The sequence below is a fragment of the Somniosus microcephalus genome, chromosome 8 (genome assembly GCF_052327205.1).
Source record: "Somniosus microcephalus isolate GS21.2 chromosome 8, FLI_Smic_1.0, whole genome shotgun sequence".
Taxonomy (NCBI): domain Eukaryota; kingdom Metazoa; phylum Chordata; class Chondrichthyes; order Squaliformes; family Somniosidae; genus Somniosus; species Somniosus microcephalus.
The window spans coordinates 171,124,464-171,143,398 of NC_140994.1; the positions used below are offsets into that span (position 1 = coordinate 171,124,464).

General features: G+C 45.4%; 1 protein-coding gene across 1 annotated transcript; it reads left to right on the top strand.

Moving 5' to 3' along the window:
• The first annotated feature begins 302 nt into the window (after positions 1-302).
• On the top strand, positions 303-15,059 carry LOC147113928 (grpE protein homolog 2, mitochondrial-like). The gene is made up of 4 exons (XM_085995355.1): positions 303-394; positions 9,316-9,511; positions 12,195-12,276; positions 12,945-15,059. Exons 1-4 carry the CDS (start codon positions 321-323, stop codon positions 13,322-13,324), a joined length of 732 nt encoding a protein of 243 aa, XP_085851481.1. The 5' UTR covers positions 303-320; the 3' UTR covers positions 13,325-15,059.
• Positions 15,060-18,935: the final 3,876 nt, after the last annotated feature.

Below are 18,935 nucleotides of genomic sequence, written 5' to 3' on the forward strand. Positions count from 1 at the left end.
TGGTGCAAGGCCAAAAGGGGGTGGTAATGGGACAAGTAAAGAAACAAAACAGGATCTTCCAGTCCTGATCATCGACCTGAAACGTTAACTCTGCTTCTCTCTGGACAGATGCTGCTGAGAATTTATAGCATTTTTTGCTTTAATTTTGGATTGGCAGTGTTTTGCTTTTGTTCAGGTGATGTGTCAATCACAGTAGCACGCAAGAGAACGGCACGTGACGGAAGCAGCCTGACCGGACTACAACTCCCAGCATGCCGGGCGAGGGGGCGGGGCTTGCCGGGTATTTAAGCGGGGAAGCCAGAGGCCCGCTCCGAGTGAAAATGGCGACCAAGTATTTGTTGGCGGCGCGGACGGGCGGCAGTGTGGTGATCTGGGCATCGTGGAAGAGTGGGAGGTGAGTGAGTCGGAGCCGCTGGTCTCGACGCGTTCTTGATGCCCATTCGCGGTGTTGCCGGTACCAAGGGCTCTCCATCCGTGGCCCGGACTGCGAGCGGGGAGGGCTGGGCTGGGCCGGGCCTCGGCTCGTAAGTCTCAGTAATAACTCCCGCTGGTCCCCGTCCCCCCATCCTAATCTCTGCGGTAGTGAGGCTAAAACAATCCAGCGTTGGATCCGTCTTCAATCGGCAAGCCGCCTCCAGGCGAATATTCCCCGTTTATATTGAAGTGTTTGTAATTTCCCATTCCAGTTGTCGTTATTATGGGCTGTAAATTCACCGAATCTGGAATATTAAAAAAAAGGAAAGACATGCATTTATATAGCGCCTTTCACAACCACTGGACGTCCCAAAGCGCTTTATAGTCGATGAAGAAGTGGAGTCACTGTTGTAATGTGGGAAACGCGGCAGCCAATTTGCGCACAGCAAGCTCCCACAAAGTGATAATGACCAGATAATCTGTTTTAGTGATGTTGATTGAAGGATAAATACTGGCCCAGGACACCAAGGATAACTCCCCTGCTCTTCGAAATAGTGGTTTAATGTCTCATGCAAACACTCCCTCTGCACTGCAGTGTCAGCCTAGATATTTGTGCTCCAGTCTCGAGTGGGACTTGAACCCACAACCTTCTGACTCGGAGGCGAGGGTGCTATCTGGAGAATTTTTTTTAAATATAAAGGGGATCTTGTACAGATTGTCTGCTCTCCGGGTTTTTACTCGTTTAATTCTTGTCTAATCTGAACGGTATTTGCCAAGGTGGACTCGGTGGGTGGTGATCCTTTCTAGGAAGTGGGAGTTGGGACGATCCATCATTCCCTCGCTATCCCACTAAAATCAATCGTTTCCATGGTGATCCCCTGTGCAATGTCGGCACGCTTGCTTCATTCAGCCTGACCCCGAGCGGGGTTTGGAAGCGATCCTGTGCAGCTCGTAGCTGCTTCGCGAGTCGTGCTACTCCGCACGTAGGCGCTTTGGTTTCCTCAGCAGGAAACGAAGGGGGCGGAATCTGAAGCCAATAAATCAAACTGAAATCTATTTCTACGAAATCCAACCCTGGATTTAAATATCTGTGTCTCTTTCCTGGATGATGGTGTAATTTACAGATTATTTCCAGTAATTCGTGCGCGTTATAAAATGTGCCTTTGAAGCTGATTAAACGCAAAGGTTCTCCTTCTTCTGCTCGAGAACAATGTCCATCCTGTAACTGAGTAACTTCTCTAGGAAGCAAAAGCGTGTTTGCAAATTAAGGAATGTATTGTTTTAATTTTTAGTGTAGAGTTTGTGAGGGGGTAAAGGGACAAAAGACCAAGTCGAGCGTACAATAAGTAGCTTGAAATTCCTTTGATTAAGCAGACAGATGTTTGCGACTGAGGCTTTCAATGGGAATTTTCGCAAGTCACCGACACTTCTGGGGAAAGTGTAGCGGACCGCGGTGCTGGTGCTTGAGACTCGATGGAGGTTGATGGGATTTTTTTTCTTCATGCACTGGTTACAGCCTTTGTTTTTGTTTTTAATCGCCTTGTCAGATCCCAGGAACACCCTGAAACATTTCACAAATTATTTTGAAATGTAGTTTTGTTATTCTGTAAGCAACTGCAGACGGCCATACTCTTCCACAGACCTTGATTACTCATTTGCTTTGTAGTCTGGACAGTTATTTCATACTGTGACCTTCAAAACAGCCCTTTTATATAGTTTTTTTTTGTTTGCAGACTGGGCTATTAGATTAGAATGCTGTTTTTTTTTCCATCATCTTGTCCAAGTAATTATTTTTATGTAACCAGGGATGATGACCATTAGTGGGTTGCTTGATCGTGGGCCATCACAGTCAGGCTTCACCTAGTCCCCTTAAGTATGCACACACGTTTCCTCAAGGGTTGCCGGGTAGCAACTGGAAGTAGGTAAATTGGGCATTGTGCACTGGAGCCAATTGTAACAAATTCATCTATGGCTGCCAAGCTGAGATAGATTTATTCACTACAAATCAGGGGCTGAATCTTTGAGCTGGATCTGTAGGATTTGCTATTGCATTCATTAGGGCGCACAATACAATTCTGCTAATGTACAGTATTGGGTAACTATTTTGTTCCTCTTTTTCACTTTCTCTTACCATCTCTCCTGAAGGATTGATTCCTTTTAAATGGTTCTTACAGGCAGTGGATAACTTAACAATACAAGCATGCTCACATGAAACCTCAGGACTTCTTGAAGCACTTCACTGCCAATTAATTACTTTTGATATGCAGTTATTGTTTTATGGTAACATGGCAGTGACATCCTACAAACAATGAATTAGTGTGTTTTTAATCTAATTTTTTGGTGGTGATGGTTAAGAGCAGCAAAATGTTGGCCAGAATACTTGAGCCAACTTGCTCTTTGGTGCCATGGTATCTTTTACATGTTCCTAGACAGGCTTGGTTTAATGTCTCCTCCAAAAGGCAGTACCTCCAGCAACAACAGAAAATGCTGGAAAAACTCAGCAGGTCAGGCAACATCCGTGGAGAGAAATTAGAGTCAACGTTTCGGGTCGAAACCCTTTTTCAAAACTGGAAAGGAAATAAAATAGATCGAAGGCAGGGCTGCGATAGAACAAAAGAAGTAAAGAGGTATTCAAAACCAGACGAGATGGTAATAGGACAGGAGACAAAAGACAGCTCAGATTAGGTGTGAAGTGTACTGGCAGGATGAGAGACAGCTGCCATGTGGGGGGAAGAGAGGAAAAAGAGGGGGGAAGGGAAGACCCAAAATAAAGTGTGGAGAAAAAAAAAAATATATAAGTAAAAATGTAATAGGGGCCGAGGTTATGATCTGAAATTGTTGAACTCGATATTGAGTCCGGAAGGCTGCAAAGTGCCTAATCAGAAGATGAGGTGCTGTTCCTCGACGATGGCAAAATACTGCAGATGCTGGCAATCCGAAATAACAACAGAAAATGCTGGAAAAACTCAGCAGGTCAGGCAACATCTGGCGATTTGCTATCGTACCTGCAGCAATGCAGCCTTCCTTTACTATTGCACTAGTGGCAGCCTAGATTATGTGCTCAAATCTGGAGAGGGATTAAAATTACACTTTGACTCCAAAGACCAAAAATAAGGGTGCTACCAAGCAAATGTGCAGTTAAGAGCAGAAAGCTAATTTGACTCTTTCTTCCCCCCCCCCCCCCCAAAGCTGAGGTCACCTAATTTGAGATTGAACATGGGATTTTCTTAGTCTAAGTGGCATCTATTCACCAGGTAAACTGGTACAGCCATCAGTGTAGTCCTATGTGAAGTAAATTTATCTGATAGCAGGACTGCCAGGATGTGCATTTGGCCCTTTGATTTATGGTATACTAAGGCCTAGAAATTGAGTTAGCGCTGCGCCAGGGCTTTAGCGCCGGAAGTTAGCGCCGGCGCTAAGTCCCTTTGCATGCGCCAAAAATTCAGTAGCGCCGCGCCCAAACGGCTGCAGGCGCTACTGAAGGGTTTTGGTGCCTGAAAACTGGCGCAACGCGCCGCATTGCGGCGCTATTCCGGCGCTGCGGCGCCCGCTGCGGTGCGGCAGGCTCGGGAAGTGCAGGCCTCCTCCTTCCGTTAAGGAGGAGCTGCCTGCACCCGGCCACGGCCCGCGCAAATCTCTGCAAAAATGAGCCCGGCACCTCGGACAAGTGCCGGGCTTGCATCTGTTCCGGGGGGGGGGGGAGCTGCGGGCAGGCGGCCGGCGGGAAAGCGGCCGGCCGCCGCGCCTCCTTAAAGCGCCAGCACAGACTCCGGCAACACTCGTTTGCCGGAGTCTTAGTTGCGGCTGCCACTGAATTTCGGCTTGGGGCCGGGTTACCACGGCAACCGGGACGCTGCGCACACCGATGACGTCATCGGTGCCGGCGCAGCGCTACCGGTCTACCGCCGCAGAAGGGCCCCAGGCAATTTAGGAACCGGCGCCAATTGCAGCGCTAGGCCCTCTAGCGCCGCAAAATCGGTGCTAAGGGCACTGAATTTCTAGGCCTAAGAGTTTTGTGAGTGCTATTTGAATTACAGCTCTCAAAATCTAGCTGCTTTTTTTAATGCCTTTATAAGTTATCAGGTGTAGAATTACAGAGGCAGACATGGTGTATGTACTCTTTTGCACGTACTGTTAATGGCTTTAAAATTCACAGCTGGCAGATGGAGACTTTTTAAACTGTTGAAGTTTTCAATGTTAATCCAAAATGTAGGGTATCCTGGACAGGTTTGGTTCTAACTGATATATTTAGATGTTGAGTCCGGCAGGCTGTAAAGTGCCTAATCTGAAGATGAGGTGCTGTTCCTCGAGTTTACGGTGAGCTTCTGGACTCGATATCGAGTTCAACAATTTCAGATCATAATCTCGGCCCCTATTACATTTTTTATCCACACCTTTGTTTTGGCCTTTCTTCACCCCCCCCCCCCCTTTCTCTCTTCCCACATGGCAGCTGTCTCCCATTCTGCCAGCACGTTTCACACCTAATCTAGAGCCGTCTTTTGTCTCCACTAGTCCTATCGCCATCTCATCTCATTTTGAAAACCTCTTAATGTCTCTTCACTTCTCTTTTGTTCTCTCCCAGCCCTCATACTGGCCTTTTAATCTATTTCATTTCCTGTGCTGCTTCAGTCTTGACAAAGGCTTTACCCGAAACGTTGACTCTATTTTCTCTCCATGGATGTTGCCTGGCCTGCTGAGTTTTTCCAGCATTTTCTGTTGTCTTTTCAGTAATGATGTTGTAGCTACCACCTTTGGTTCATTCTCTCTCTCGTCTGTCTTTTTTTCTCTTTTCCACCACCCCCCCCCCCCCCCCCCCCCCCAAAAAAAAAAATCAGCCACTCCAACAGGAGAATGATAGAAACCCTGGGAGAGTAGCATAAATGGAAGTTTCTACCAAACTTACGGTGGGAAATCCGAAGAACCCCTGCAGAAATGACTGGAGCTGATTGCCGTAAGGTGTTGGGAGTATCAAGAGTAGAGTGGAGGCTGACTATACTGGAATGGGTTGAATTTATACCCGGGAATCAATAGTTTTTTCAAATGAGTGAAATTCTTCATTACCCTTTCCTTGTTTACTGGCAGCTGTGCTTGTATATTCACTACTAAGTAAAGGACAAGATGATGCAAAAAATCAGTGAGGGTGCAGCTGTCTTAATGCAGTCAACAATCCTAGAAATTAGCCCTGATGCTTTTTTTTTAAAAAAAGCTAATGGAGGCTGTTTTCAGTAGGATTCATGATTCAGATTGACCAGTAAACAAGACTGGTTGTATTCTGTGGAAGCCCTGAAAAATAGAGGCTTCTTTCAATGTTAATGGATTGCTAAAGGGGGACGTTTGAGTGGTGACAGATGGACTGCTGGAAAATATGCAATACTGCTTTTAAAATTACTCCTTCCGTTTCCCTTGCCCCAACTGCCTAGTATTGTCAGAACAGTGACGATGGTGGGGGATTAAAGGATATTGACTTCCTTTGACGTGCTTCCTTAACTTTTTGCCTTTACTAGGAAACCTTAATGCAGTACTTTAAACTTTGTACTTTTTGTACTATTGGCTCTTTTGTATTTAAAGCAAAGAGTGTGGAGTTTGTCCAACTGTCATAACGAAGCATTTGCCCCTGCCCAAAGTGAAACAGGCATGTAGTTCAGAACTGACAGACTTTATAAAAAAAAAATTAAATAAAAAATAAAAATTCTTCTTGGAACGATCAGCCAGCCACCTTCTCAAGTGTTTGTGTCTCTCTCCAATAGCACAAACCTGGTGTTCTGTCAAGTGAAACTTCTAGGTTTAACTAAAATGGAACCTGTTTGGTATCAGATCAGTGTAAAGAGAAAAGAACTTGAATTTATATAGTGCTTTTCATATCCTCTGGCTTGGGCACATAATCTAGACTGACCCTTCAGTACTGAGGGAGGGAGGTGCTGTCTTGTGGGTGAGATGTTAAATCATTGCCTCATCTGCCTGTTCAATTAGATGTAAATGATGAAATGGCTCTATTTGAAGAAAAACAGGGCGTGCAGTCAGTGTCCTTGCTGACGTTCTTCAAATGGATTATCTGTGGGGGGTGGGGTGGGGGCTGGTGAGTTGCACCATGCTGGAGGGGGCAGACTTGAGGGGGAAGCGGTTGTGATGGTGAGTTGCACCGTGCTGGGAGGGGGCAGACTCGAGGGGGAAGCGGTTGTGATGGTGAGTTGCACCATGCTGGGAGGGGGCAGACTCGAGGGGGAAGCGGTTGTGATGGTGAGTTGCACCGTGCTGGGAGGGGGCAGACTCGAGGGGGAAGCGGTTGTGATGGTGAGTTGCACCGTGCTGGGAGGGGACAGACTCGAGGGGGAAGCGGTTGTGATGGTGAGTTGCACCGTGCTGGGAGGGGACAGACTCGAGGGGAAAGCGGTTGTGATGGTGAGTTGCACCGTGCTGGGAGGGGACAGACTCGAGGGGGAAGCGGTTGTGATGGTGAGTTGCACCGTGCTGGGAGGGGACAGACTCGAGGGGGAAGCGGTTGTGATGGTGAGTTGCACCGTGCTGGGAGGGGACAGACTCGAGGGGGAAGCGGTTGTGATGGTGAGTTGCACCGTGCTGGGAGGGGACAGACTCGAGGGGGAAGCGGTTGTGATGGTGAGTTGCACCGTGCTGGGAGGGGACAGACTCGAGGGGGAAGCGGTTGTGATGGTGAGTTGCACCATGCTGGGAGGGGACAGACTCGAGGGGGAAGCGGTTGTGATGGTGAGTTGCACTGTGCTGGGAGGGGACAGGCTCGAGGGGGAAGCGGTTGTGATGGTGAGTTGCACTGTGCTGGGAGGGGGCAGACCTGAGGGGGAAGCGGTTGTGATGGTGAGTTGCACTGTGCTGGGAGGGGACAGGCTCGAGGGGGAAGCGGTTGTGATGGTGAGTTGCACTGTGCTGGGAGGGGGCAGACCTGAGGGGGAAGCGGTTGTGATGGTGAGTTGCACCATGCTGGGAGGGGACAGACTCGAGGGGAAGCGGTTGTGATGGTGTGTGAGTTGCACCATGCTGGGAGGGGACAGACTCGAGGGGGAAGCGGTTGTGATGGTGTGTGAGTTGCACCATGCTGGGAGGGGACAGACTCGAGGGGGAAGCGGTTGTGATGGTGAGTTGCACCGTGCTGGGAGGGGACAGACTTGAGGGGGAAGCGGTTGTGATGGTGAGTTGCACCATGCTGGGAGGGGACAGACTCGAGGGGGAAGCGGTTGTGATGGTGAGTTGCACCATGCTGGGAGGGCACAGACTCGAGGGGGAAGCGGTTGTTATGGTGAGTTGCACCGTGCTGGGAGGGGACAGACTCGAGGGGGAAGCGGTTGTGATGGTGTGTGAGTTGCACCATGCTGGGAGGGGACAGACTCGAGGGGGAAGCGGTTGTGATGGTGAGTTGCACCATGCTGGGAGGGGACAGACTCGAGGGGGAAGCGGTTGTGATGGTGAGTTGCACCATGCTGGGAGGGCACAGACTCGAGGGGGAAGCGGTTGTTATGGTGAGTTGCACTGTGCTGGGAGGGGACAGACTCGAGGGGGAAGCGGTTGTGATGGTGTGTGAGTTGCACCGTGCTGGGAGGGGACAGACTCGAGGGGGAAGTGGTTGTGATGGTGTGTGAGTTGCACCGTGCTGGGAGGGACTCGAGGGGGAAGCGGTTGTGATGGTGTGTGAGTTGCACCATGCTGGGAGGGGACAGGCTCGAGGGGGAAGCGGTTGTGATGGTGAGTTGCACCATGCTGGGAGGGGACAGACTCGAGGGGGAAGCGGTTGTGATGGTGTGTGAGTTGCACCGTGCTGGAGGGGACAGACTCGAGGGGGAAGCGGTTGTGATGGTGAGTTGCACCATGCTGGAGGGGACAGACTCGAGGGGGAAGCGGTTGTGATTGTGTGCGAGTTGCACCGTGCTGGGAGGGGACAGACTCGAGGGGGAAGCGGTTGTGATGGTGAGTTGCACCGTGCTGGAGGGGACAGACTCGAGGGGGAAGCGGTTGTGATGGTGTGTGAGTTGCACCGTGCTGGGAGGAACTTGAGGGGGAAGCGGTTGTGATGGTGAGTTGCACCGTGCTGGGAGGGGACAGGCTCGAGGGGGAAGCGGTTGTGATGGTGAGTTGCACCGTGCTGGGAGGGGACAGACTCGAGGGGGAAGCAGTTGTGATGGTGTGTGAGTTGCACCGTGCTGGGAGGGCACAGACTCGAGGGGGAAGCGGTTGTTATGGTGAGTTGCACCGTGCTGGGAGGGGACAGACTCGAGGGGGAAGTGATTGTGATGGTGTGTGAGTTGCACCGTGCTGGGAGGGGGCAAGCTGGCTTTTTTTCTCCTGTACTTTTTGTTTGTATGTTCACCTTAAAAGCAATCTATTGGCTGCAAAGGGTTATGATGTGAAAGATGCTACATATGTTCTGTATTTCTGAAGGGTGGGGGAGTCCTAACCTGATCTCCACATAGACATTTCAGTCAGTAGTGGAACATTGGTGGATTTCCTCTCCCTAACCCGGCAAGATTTAAGGTAAACCTATAGTATTTCTGCTATTACCCCAGCTTACTTGGAGCTGGGATGAACCCTGGGACTTGTTGGTTTGTGTAGTCCAGTTACTGACTGTATATTCACTAATTCCTGCTTCAATTTATACCACTCAATTTTTGAAGTTATGAAAACACACCAGTTTGTGTGATTTTTGCATTAATTGTGAACTTGTTTAGTTTAGAACTACTGGTCTATTAATATTGGAATACATAAAACTGCACAGCACAATGAGCCAGAGTTGGGCAGTAAACTGGCAGTTGTACTGAGGCCACACAGTTGAATGGTGCAGGCATTTATAAAATCTGTTAAGGCGATGAAGCCATAATGTAAATGCAAGTTTCTTTCTAAATTGTTATTAAGTGAAATAATATGTTTGAATTCTAGGGGTTTCTTGACTCTCTCTGCTACTCCTTTCCAACACAAGACTGAGGAAAATCAAGGTTCAGTGGATTCTGCAAAGACTCCCAAGTGTCCTTCTGAAAATGCAATGCAAGGCAAGATGGCTTCTAGTGCATGTGCCAGTCAGAGAATGCTGCAACTCAAATTGAATGAGTTGGATAAAGAATATCGGACCCTGCAGGCAAGTCTTACTTTGACAGTGATTGTGACCAAATTAGAATCTGCAGCCAAGCCTCTATTTGCTACCATGTTGTCACCATGTGCACACACTTTTTAGTAGTGCTTAGAAGTTGCTCACCTAGTGGAAATTGCAGGGCTCAACTGTAACCTTTTCTGGGAGCAGTTCTTTTCTTGAAGGATCACACAAGCATTAAGTGCCAAACTCTAAATTTGCTTACTCTTTCTCTTGTAGCACTTTAGATTTAGCTCAATATTTAGCCTAACCAGTAAATGTGTGTGTATCATTTTTTAAGGTGTAAAGGATCACAGTGTACTGCTTGTACAAACTTCCACTGTTGTATCCATTTATGCCTAATTTATGGTTGAATTTTTAAATTCAATAAAATCAATGCTGGCACGGGAACTTTCTTCCCTCCACCCAGTGTCAGAATTAAGTACCCCATTCTGGCCAGAGATGCAAGCAAAGAGCCCTGTGTTCTTCTAAAATAATGTATGCCATAAACCCATATATCTGTACACCCAATCAGAGTATTCCCTGCCCTGCTTGAGTGACATTTTATCAATTCTTGCGCTGTGCATCATTCTGGCTATTGTGAGATTGCCAGTTTAGTGCTTAACTCTAGTCCGTTTTGTACTGTGGGCTTGTGCCTGCTTGTAATTGCTGGGTTATTAACATCTGGGAAGGGGTGGGCAGCTTGTGGGAAGAGTAGTATTACACTTTCATTGACTGAGCAACAAAATGTCACATTACATCAAAGAAATCTTCAGGGACTGCCTCAAATGTAACAGGAGGGTCTTTTATCTGCTGATCCAGATAATGTTGACTTGTGGCAGTTGGGGGTGACTTGATGCCCCAATCTAGCCCAATTATGTGGCTTCATCTGAAACCACATGCAATTCCAGGCAGTAAACTGACATGTGCTCTGAGGCTACAAGAATGAATGGTGCAGAACAATTTCCTCCAACATGCTTGGAAAATGCTGTTGAAGTTATTATGGTTCATGCCATTCTCAAAGCAGGCTCTGAGAAGAATAGGAATACATGCTGGGCATAACATGTCAGAGCAAAGGTGGGCCCATAGCCCACGGGCAAAGCTGAAGTAAGCTTGCAGCTAGACAGCAAAGCTGAAGTAAGCCGTGTAATGCAAAGTTGGTCAAAAATGCTGCACGCTAATTTGACTATCTTCCTCCTTCCACACTTTGGGCCTGGTATTTCCAGCATTGTTGGTAGCTAGGAGGGAACCATTAACACAGAAACTGAAGAACGTTGAATCCCTGGACTGCCTTTGGATGGTGAAGTGTTTGATTTGAAGTTTGATTTGATTAGTCACATGCATACCAGCAGCCAATGAGATTGACTGACAGTAGCATCATCAGTACAATTGCATCATTTGTTGGCCAATAAGATCTTTAAATCTTGGCCAATAAGATTGCTTTAAATCTAACAGTTCAAATATCATTGGATAATAAGATTGCTCAAAATCTTACAAATTTTATTACTATAAATTTTGCCCGGCTTTATTGGCATTGAATTGTCAGTGTATTTTGATATACCGATCCAAATTTAGATTTGGAAGGAATTCAAATGTGAAAATTTGGAAAATTATTTTGTATGTAACTAATTTACTATTGGTTCCCACGTATGGAAAATGGGTGGATTTTAACACTGGTGTGAGCAAATGTTATTTAAAAAGTGATTTTTAAAGTGTGCTGGATTATAACCTTGCATTCTAATAATTGAATTGTATTCCTGAAGCCAAATTTCAGACCTGTATGGAACATCGGAAGTTTGGATTCTGCACCGGACCATCCGAATGCTCATCATTGACTTGCAACATCAAGGTGGATGAGCGATTGTTGTGAAACGGAGTCGCAGGGGCTCTGATTCTTGAAGTTGAAGGTGTGTTATCAGGAGTTTGTTGAGAACAAGCTCTTGATTCTAAACAAAGCAAGCCAACTTCATGTGAAAAATGGTGGCAAACTGGGAATTGGTTGCAATTTTTTTTAATAAGCTACTGAATAATTGCATAATTTTTCACCTTTTAAAGAGTGGCATAAATTGTCAAATGCTAATATTAAAATGATTTGTCAGTATCATTTTGCATATTTTCCTCCAAATTTTGAGCGCTCTCTCTCTCTCGAGCATGCAAACTTGTGCTCAATGCATTTTCACGGCTGCTGGCCAGTCTCGACATCTCTTCCAAGTGGCCATTTGCCATGCCTGAGTCTAGACAGAGTCTCAGCATACTGTTTAACTGTGGTGGCCATGATGGTCAAATCCAATGCTGGCTGTGATCAGCTCACTCAGCACAGGCGAAGGATTGTACTTCAGACCTTTTTGGTCCTATGGTTCAGCTGCTCACTGGTCATCAATGGTTCAGTGAATTTATCCAATGGACATCTTGAGCAGCAGTGATTTTAACGTTTAGATTATTTGGAGAATATATTAACTGCGCACAATTCCAATTCATTAATCTCTCTTTTTACACTGATTAATACCAGTATTTTAACAGATGTTCAGTAAACATTTTTGTAAACTGTAGGATGTTATGGACTTAACACAACTGGCCCTGGATAAAGTATGGAATACAGAAGTTATTATTCAGTATCCTAGTTGTATGAAGATTCTTCTGATTTTTCAAAGATGTTTTAAGGGTCTGTTGTGTCTCCTGTTTGGTTTTATAGAACAACTATCAGAAAGTTGTAGCCCATGCTGAAGTTGCCAATCAAAGAATCCGAAAGTGTGTAGAAGATGCCAGGATATATGGTGAGCAGATTTTCTAGTGGTAAATGGGTGCAAAGGTGGAGAATGCATATAGTGGTTGCATCATGCAAAGGAATGGCTCTAACCTGATAACTTTTTTAAATAGAAAAATTTAATTTCAATGAGCATCTGAAGTCTTCAATTGTATCAGTTAGCTGCAAGCAAGCTCTTTTAAAATACATTGCAGTTCTCCATCTTTATCACTAAATAACCACCTGGTATAATAGCCTTGCAGGCTTGATCCTTAGTCTATACTGTCAGCTGCAGTTGAGTTAAATTATCTACCTACACTTGGAAAGGAAAGACTGCTGACATGATAAAATTTACCCCTCCCCAGCATGAGTTGGCACATTTGGCAGCAGGGAGAGGGGGGGACAATAGCTAATTTTGGGGCTGGGCTTTTATTTTTTTCTTAAATTGTTGTTGGTGTACTTTTGAGTTTATGAATGTCAAAATCAAGATTATCTTCTTGGATGTCTTTCAGCTACTACTTAGCCTGACTAAAAGGCTTGTGCCCTTGCCATTGGATTTGGTTCGAGTGAGAAATGACCTTGTGTTCACCTAATTCCCAATTCCAACAAGCCAGAAACAGCATCTTAAAGGAATTTGATTATGAAATGTTAATCCAGCAGTTCAAATGCATGTTGAATAAAAGCCTTTTTTCTTGCTAGGTATCCAAAGTTTTTGTAAAGATGTCCTAGCAGTGGCTGATATGCTAGAGAAGACCACACAGAGTGTAACTGAAGAAGACTTGACTAATTCCAATCCAACTGTTAAGGACCTCTATGAAGGATTATGCTTGATTGATGAGAAACTTTGCAAAATATTTGCCAAACATGGGTTGGAGAAGATGAGTTCCATTGGTCACAAGTACAACTCGGCTGAACATGAAATAGCTTTGCGTGTTCCATCCATGGATGCATTACCTGGTACTGTGGTAAAAATAGTGCAGGAAGGGTATAAACTTCACGGCAGGATTCTAAGAACTGCGCAAGTTGGGCTGGCCATTGAGGCCCAACCACATTTAAGGAAAGATCGAACTGGATCTTGACAAATGAATGGTGGTCACAATGTGGTCTGTGATCTTAGAACTGGTAATTTATGAAAACTTTGTATTTTTGATATCCTATACATTCTTTTCATTATGATGGTTAGCTATAGTATTTCAAGCATTAACATAGATGGTAAGATTTGAGCTTGCAGAAAGAGGGGAGGAGTGTGACATGTATCAAAGTTTTTATATAGTCACAAGTGCTGAGGAAAACTATGGCAGGTGATGGGATTCCTATTGTGCTGAAAGCTCAAAAGGTCTTCCAAAAAGGAGACACTGATGCTTTCTTGCCTGGCATTGCTGAAGACCTGCTTATTGTCTCCATCTGAGTATGAAGAGTGGTAGAAGTAAAGTAAATAAATAAACTGAGATGGGTGGTACTCTGATGGCTCAGTCAGTAGCTGAGCTATAAAGTTTTGTGCTCCTGAATTAGGGAAAGTTTACAAATTGCTTGAATTCCCACTCCTGACTACTGCTCAGCAACCCCTGCTGGAAGTGTCCTTGTGTGGATGTTGGATGGGGACAGAATTGGGCTTGACTGAACAGTTGGGCAGTTCCACCACATCCAAGGCTCACTGAATAATCAATTGAGAACAATACTGGAGGGTCTCTGGAACTGTGCCCCAATGAGGATGGGGAAAAATAGTAAGAAAAAAATAAGTGGAAATGGTGCTGAGAATCTTTAACTAGGATTACATGCTCAAATCATAGTGGTCTTCCAGAACTGTTACTTGGGATTGGGTTGTCACTGGGGAACTCAATGTGGAAGAACTGCACATCCAGACAGGAGAGAGCCACAAGATTTTGTTTGCTTCTCGAAGCAGATTTTAATTGGATAAAAAGGCTATTGTTAAACCTGTTCTGCTCCACCATGCAATGCTTTCATCCATGATCTGATGGCTTCCTGTGCTCTTGGTTTAACCAGAACAATTTGTTCAAAAACTAGTAAAATGATCCCTGTAAATAGCATCCTGTCACCTTGAAGTGTTAGACCCAGTCAGCTAGCCTTGCAGGTACTTCACTTGAAGTTTGATTTTGAAATTGTTTTGTATGGGCCTTTATTCTACTTTCATGTAAAATTTCTCTCTTCTGGTCAGTGGACAAAATAGTATGTTATTTATTAGTGATGTCAAACTAAACATATTTATAACATACCATGACATGCAAGATTTTATTTTTTGTAATCAAATTATTGCAGGCATGCTAGTGAAAATTGTAATATATTTGTACAATATTTGGATTGTTTTGTCACTCTTGTGCAGACTAAAAATCCATGTGTCCTGTAAAGTGCCAAAATCTTATTTTATACTGTCAGTAAGTGTGCATTTTTGTAAGTGAATGGAAGAACTGGTAAAGCAGTTTTTAAAAAACCACATTGTTGATCAGAATGTTACTTCTAATAAACAGAAGACTCTTAAAAGCTTAACTCTTCTTAAATGCAACTTGCAGAAATCAACTTTTTACCATCCTGTTGTACTTTTTGGAGTTTCTCTCGAGTTGTGCCACTTTTTGCATATATTTTACTTTTACTATGAGCAAGAAAAGTAAAGTATAAAATAATTATTGCTGTTGCACTCATGTTGGCTCCCATTAGGATGCAAGGTTAAGCTCCTATTTAGGCCTGTTTACTTTTATGATACCACGTCTGTGCCTTTTGACTTCTGTTTTGAATATACCCAATGACAGCCTCCACAGCCCTCTGGGGTTGAGAATTCCAAAGATTCGCCATGCTCTGGAAATTTCTTCTCATCTCAGTCCTGAATGGCCTACCCTTTATCCTGAAGCTGTGGCCCCTGGTTCTACACTCTCTCCAGCCAAGGGAAACATTCTCCCAGCATCCACCCTATCAAGCCCTGTAATAATTCTGTATGCTTCAATGAGATCCCCGCTCATTCTTAATTCAAGAGAATACAGGCCTAATTTACAAAATCTCTTATACGACAGCCCTGCCATCCCAGGAATCAATCTCGTGAACCTTTGTTGTACTCCCTCTATGGCAAGTAGATCCTTCCTTGGGTAAGGAGACCAAAATTGTACACAGTACTCCCGGTGTGGTCTCACCAAGACCCTGTATAATTGGAGTAAGACTTCTTTACTCCTGCACTCAAATCCTCTTGTAATGAAAGCCAGCATACCATTTGCCTTTCTAATGGCTTGCTGCACCTGCACATTCACTTTCAGTGACTCGTGTACAAGGACACCCAGGTCCCTTTGACCATCTGCATTCCCCAATCTTTTTTCCACATTATATTCCAGCTGCCATGTTCTCGCCCACTCACTGAGCCTGTCGAGATCCCCTTGAAGCCTCTGCACATCCTCTTCACAACTGACACTGCCACCTAGCTTTGTATCGTCAGCAAATTTGGAAATGTTACATTTAGTCCCTTCATCCAAATCATTGATATAGATTGTGAACAGCTGGGGCCCAAGCACCAATCATTGCAGTACCCCACTAGTCACAGCCTGCCATCCTGAAAAAGACCTGTTTATCCTACTCTTTGTTTTCTGTCTGTTAACCAATTCTCAATTCATGCTAGTATATTACCCCCAATTCCATGTGCCCTAATTTTGTTCACCAACCTCTTGTGTGGGACCTTCTCTAAGGCCTTCTGAAAATCCAAATACACTACATCTACCAGTTCCCCTTTGTCTACTCCACTAGTTACATCCTCAAAGAACTCCCAATAGGTTTGTCAAACAGGATTTCCCTTTCATAAATCCGTGTTGACTGCCCAATCTTGCTATTAGTTTCTAAGTGCCCAGTTATTACATCCTTTATAATTCCAGTATTTTCCCAACTACTGATGTGAGGCTAACAGGTCTGTAGTTCCCCATTTTCTCTCCCTCCTTTCTTAAATAGCGGGGTTACATTTGCTATTCTCCAATCTGCAGGAACCGTTCCAGAATCTAGAATTTTGGAAGATGGCAACCAATGTGTTCACTATCCCAATGGCCACCTCTTTCAAAACCCTAGGATGTAGGTCATGCAGTCCTTGGGATTTATTGACTTTTAGTCCCATTAATTTTGCTAGTACTGTTATTTTTACTAATTTCTCATTCTCACCACACCCTTGGCTTTCTCATTTCTGGGAGGTTTTTATTAACTTTTGTCACATGTACCTGCAGGGCTCCTTCAATCAAGTATTTAGCAACAGTGCTCAGTACTTGAGGCATGAGCTACCAGTTTGTCAAGAGTGACTCAACCTATTTTTGTCCCACTGTACCTATAATTTGGGTTGTGTGGAAAACTTGCAAGCTAGCCCTGGCACTTGCCAAAACATTTTTTTAGTTCCAAATGAGCATAAAGTTCCTGCATACTTCACTTTAGAACCCCTAGTGGTCCAGACTTGCCAGTTTCCATTTTGAAAATGATGTTGGCATTTGCTATACTTGATGCTGGTCTATTTCATAAGTTAACCACTATTGAGGTCTTGGAGTAATAAACATGATTCTTGTTGCTTCAATAATTTCTCTCCTGGTCGTCTTCACCTCCCACCCCAAAAAAAAAACTATGGTGGTCACTCCTGCCTCGCAGCTGGTATTGTAGTACCATATCAGAATATGTAATGGGGGAGAAATTGAGCTCCGAGGCGCTAAGGAAATTACCAATGCCCGTGAACTTCCATGGCGGGTTAGCTCTGGTGCTAAAACTTATCGCCCCGGAGATCGTAACTTCATCCGATGTGCTGGAGAGGTACCACCAACGTTACCTCCAAGATCCTGCAAATCCATTGGCAAGATAGGCACACCAACGTCAATGTTCTTGCTCAGGCCAACATCCCCAGCATCGAAGCTCTGACCATGCTCAATCAGCTCCGATGGATGGGTCACATTGTCTGCATGCCCCATACAAGACTCCTAAAACAAGCGCTCTACTCGGAGCTCCGGCACGGCAAGAGAGCCCCAGGTGGGCAGAGGAAACGCTTCAAGGACACCCTCGAAGCCTCCTTGAAAAAGTGTAACGTTCCCCACCGACACCTGGGAATCCCTGGCCCAAGACCACACAAAGTGGAGGAGAAGCATCCGGGAAGGTGCCGAACGCCTCGAGTCTCTTCGCCAGGAGCAAGCGCAGGCAGCGGAAGGAGCGCACGTCAACCCAAGCACCCCACCCACCCGCCCCTTCAACCACCATCTGCCCCACCTGTGACAGACTGTAGGTCCCGCATTGGACTCATCAGTCACCTGCGAACTCATTTTTAGTGTGGAAGCAAGTCAGCCTCGGTTCCGAGGGACTGCCTAAGAAGAAGAAGCAGTCCGTTATGCCCGGATGTAAAATTCGCTTCCGCCCCCTGCAGCATCACCGGATGCCGACAACAGCTGCAAGAGGCATCGTCACCTCGGCTGGCTACTGAGGGAGCGCTAATTAAAGGCAGTGGTGGTCAGGTAGGCCAAAATGTATTAATGTCCCCAGTACACTGCATTTTGATTTTTTTTCCAGTCCACGATTGATCAGTCCTGCACTCGTGAGTGCGTGGGGCTGCTATGCACGTATCGCAGGTGCCGTCGATGACCACAGCATTGGCCCTTCCCTCTAAGGGAGGGAAGCAGCCTGTAAAACTGGCAGCGCGGCACGGAACATTGTGCAGCACTGTGCCACTACTGCCCCTCTTTCTCCCTTTAGTGCTCTAAGGGAAGTGGTAGCACTCTACCTCCCTCTTGGAGCGCTAAACCGGAAGCTCCTGTCTAAATCAATTGTTTAGCGCCTGGAGATACTTTTGTGCTCGCCCCGAATGGGGCGCTACACAATTTCTAGCCCAATGTCTTTACTTGAATGCCTCAGCATTTCTTGTCAGGTCAGCTGAAGGGCGATGCTGGTGGCTGAGATTTTCCAGCATGCGTGATTAGGGTTCTCATTGTAAGAATATATCACCCGATATGAAAGCAGGCTGCAGAATGGATTTATGTCGTGCCTTATCACGTCCTCAGGATCTCCTAAAGTGCTTATTTAGTGTAGTTACTGAAGAAAATGTGGCAGCCAATTGTGCACAAGATCCCAGAGAGCAAATTAGATGAGTGACCCATTTAATCTGTTTTGATGATCGTGGTTGAAGGAGAAATTGTGGCAAGAACACTGGGCAAACTCATTGCTCTTCAGATAGTGCCATATAATCTTTTACATCCTGTTGACTTAACATCTGACAATGTAGCACTCCCTGAGTACTGTACATCGGAGTCGATCTGGATTATGTGCTGAAGTCCTGGAGGAACCCAGTACCTCTGACTGAGACAAGATAGCAACTAAGATTTAGTTCAGAGCATATGTCCAATGGCTGAAGGACAGAGAACCAGAGACCATAGATTTCAGGTGGTTGGCAAAAGAACCAGAGGCACAATGAGGAAAAACTTTATTATGCATCAAGTGGTTAGGATTTGCAATGCACTGCCTAAGGTTGGTGGAAACAGATTCAGTAATAGCTTTCAAAAGGGAATTAGATGTATACTTAGTGGGGAAAAAAATGCAGACTTGATGGGCCAAATAGTATCCTTCTGTGCTGTGCTATTCTATGTCTGCCATTCAGAAAAAGAGACAAAGAAAGGGACTTTCAGTGGCCATGCTTTTATTTCATTAGACTTCAAGAACAATTATCCATTATGGAATCATTTCGATGAA

What these genes read in the sequence shown, in the direction of transcription:
- LOC147113928 (XM_085995355.1), top strand. Translation starts at nt 321, where the DNA reads ATGGCGACCAAGTATTTGTTGGCGGCGCGGACGGGCGGCAGTGTGGTG. An exon ending in GCATCGTGGAAGAGTGGGAG is followed by an intron (nt 395 to 9,315) that starts GTGAGTGAGTCG and finishes TTTGAATTCTAG; the next exon opens with GGGTTTCTTGACTCTCTCTG. An exon ending in AAGAATATCGGACCCTGCAG is followed by an intron (nt 9,512 to 12,194) that starts GCAAGTCTTACT and finishes TTGGTTTTATAG; the next exon opens with AACAACTATCAGAAAGTTGT.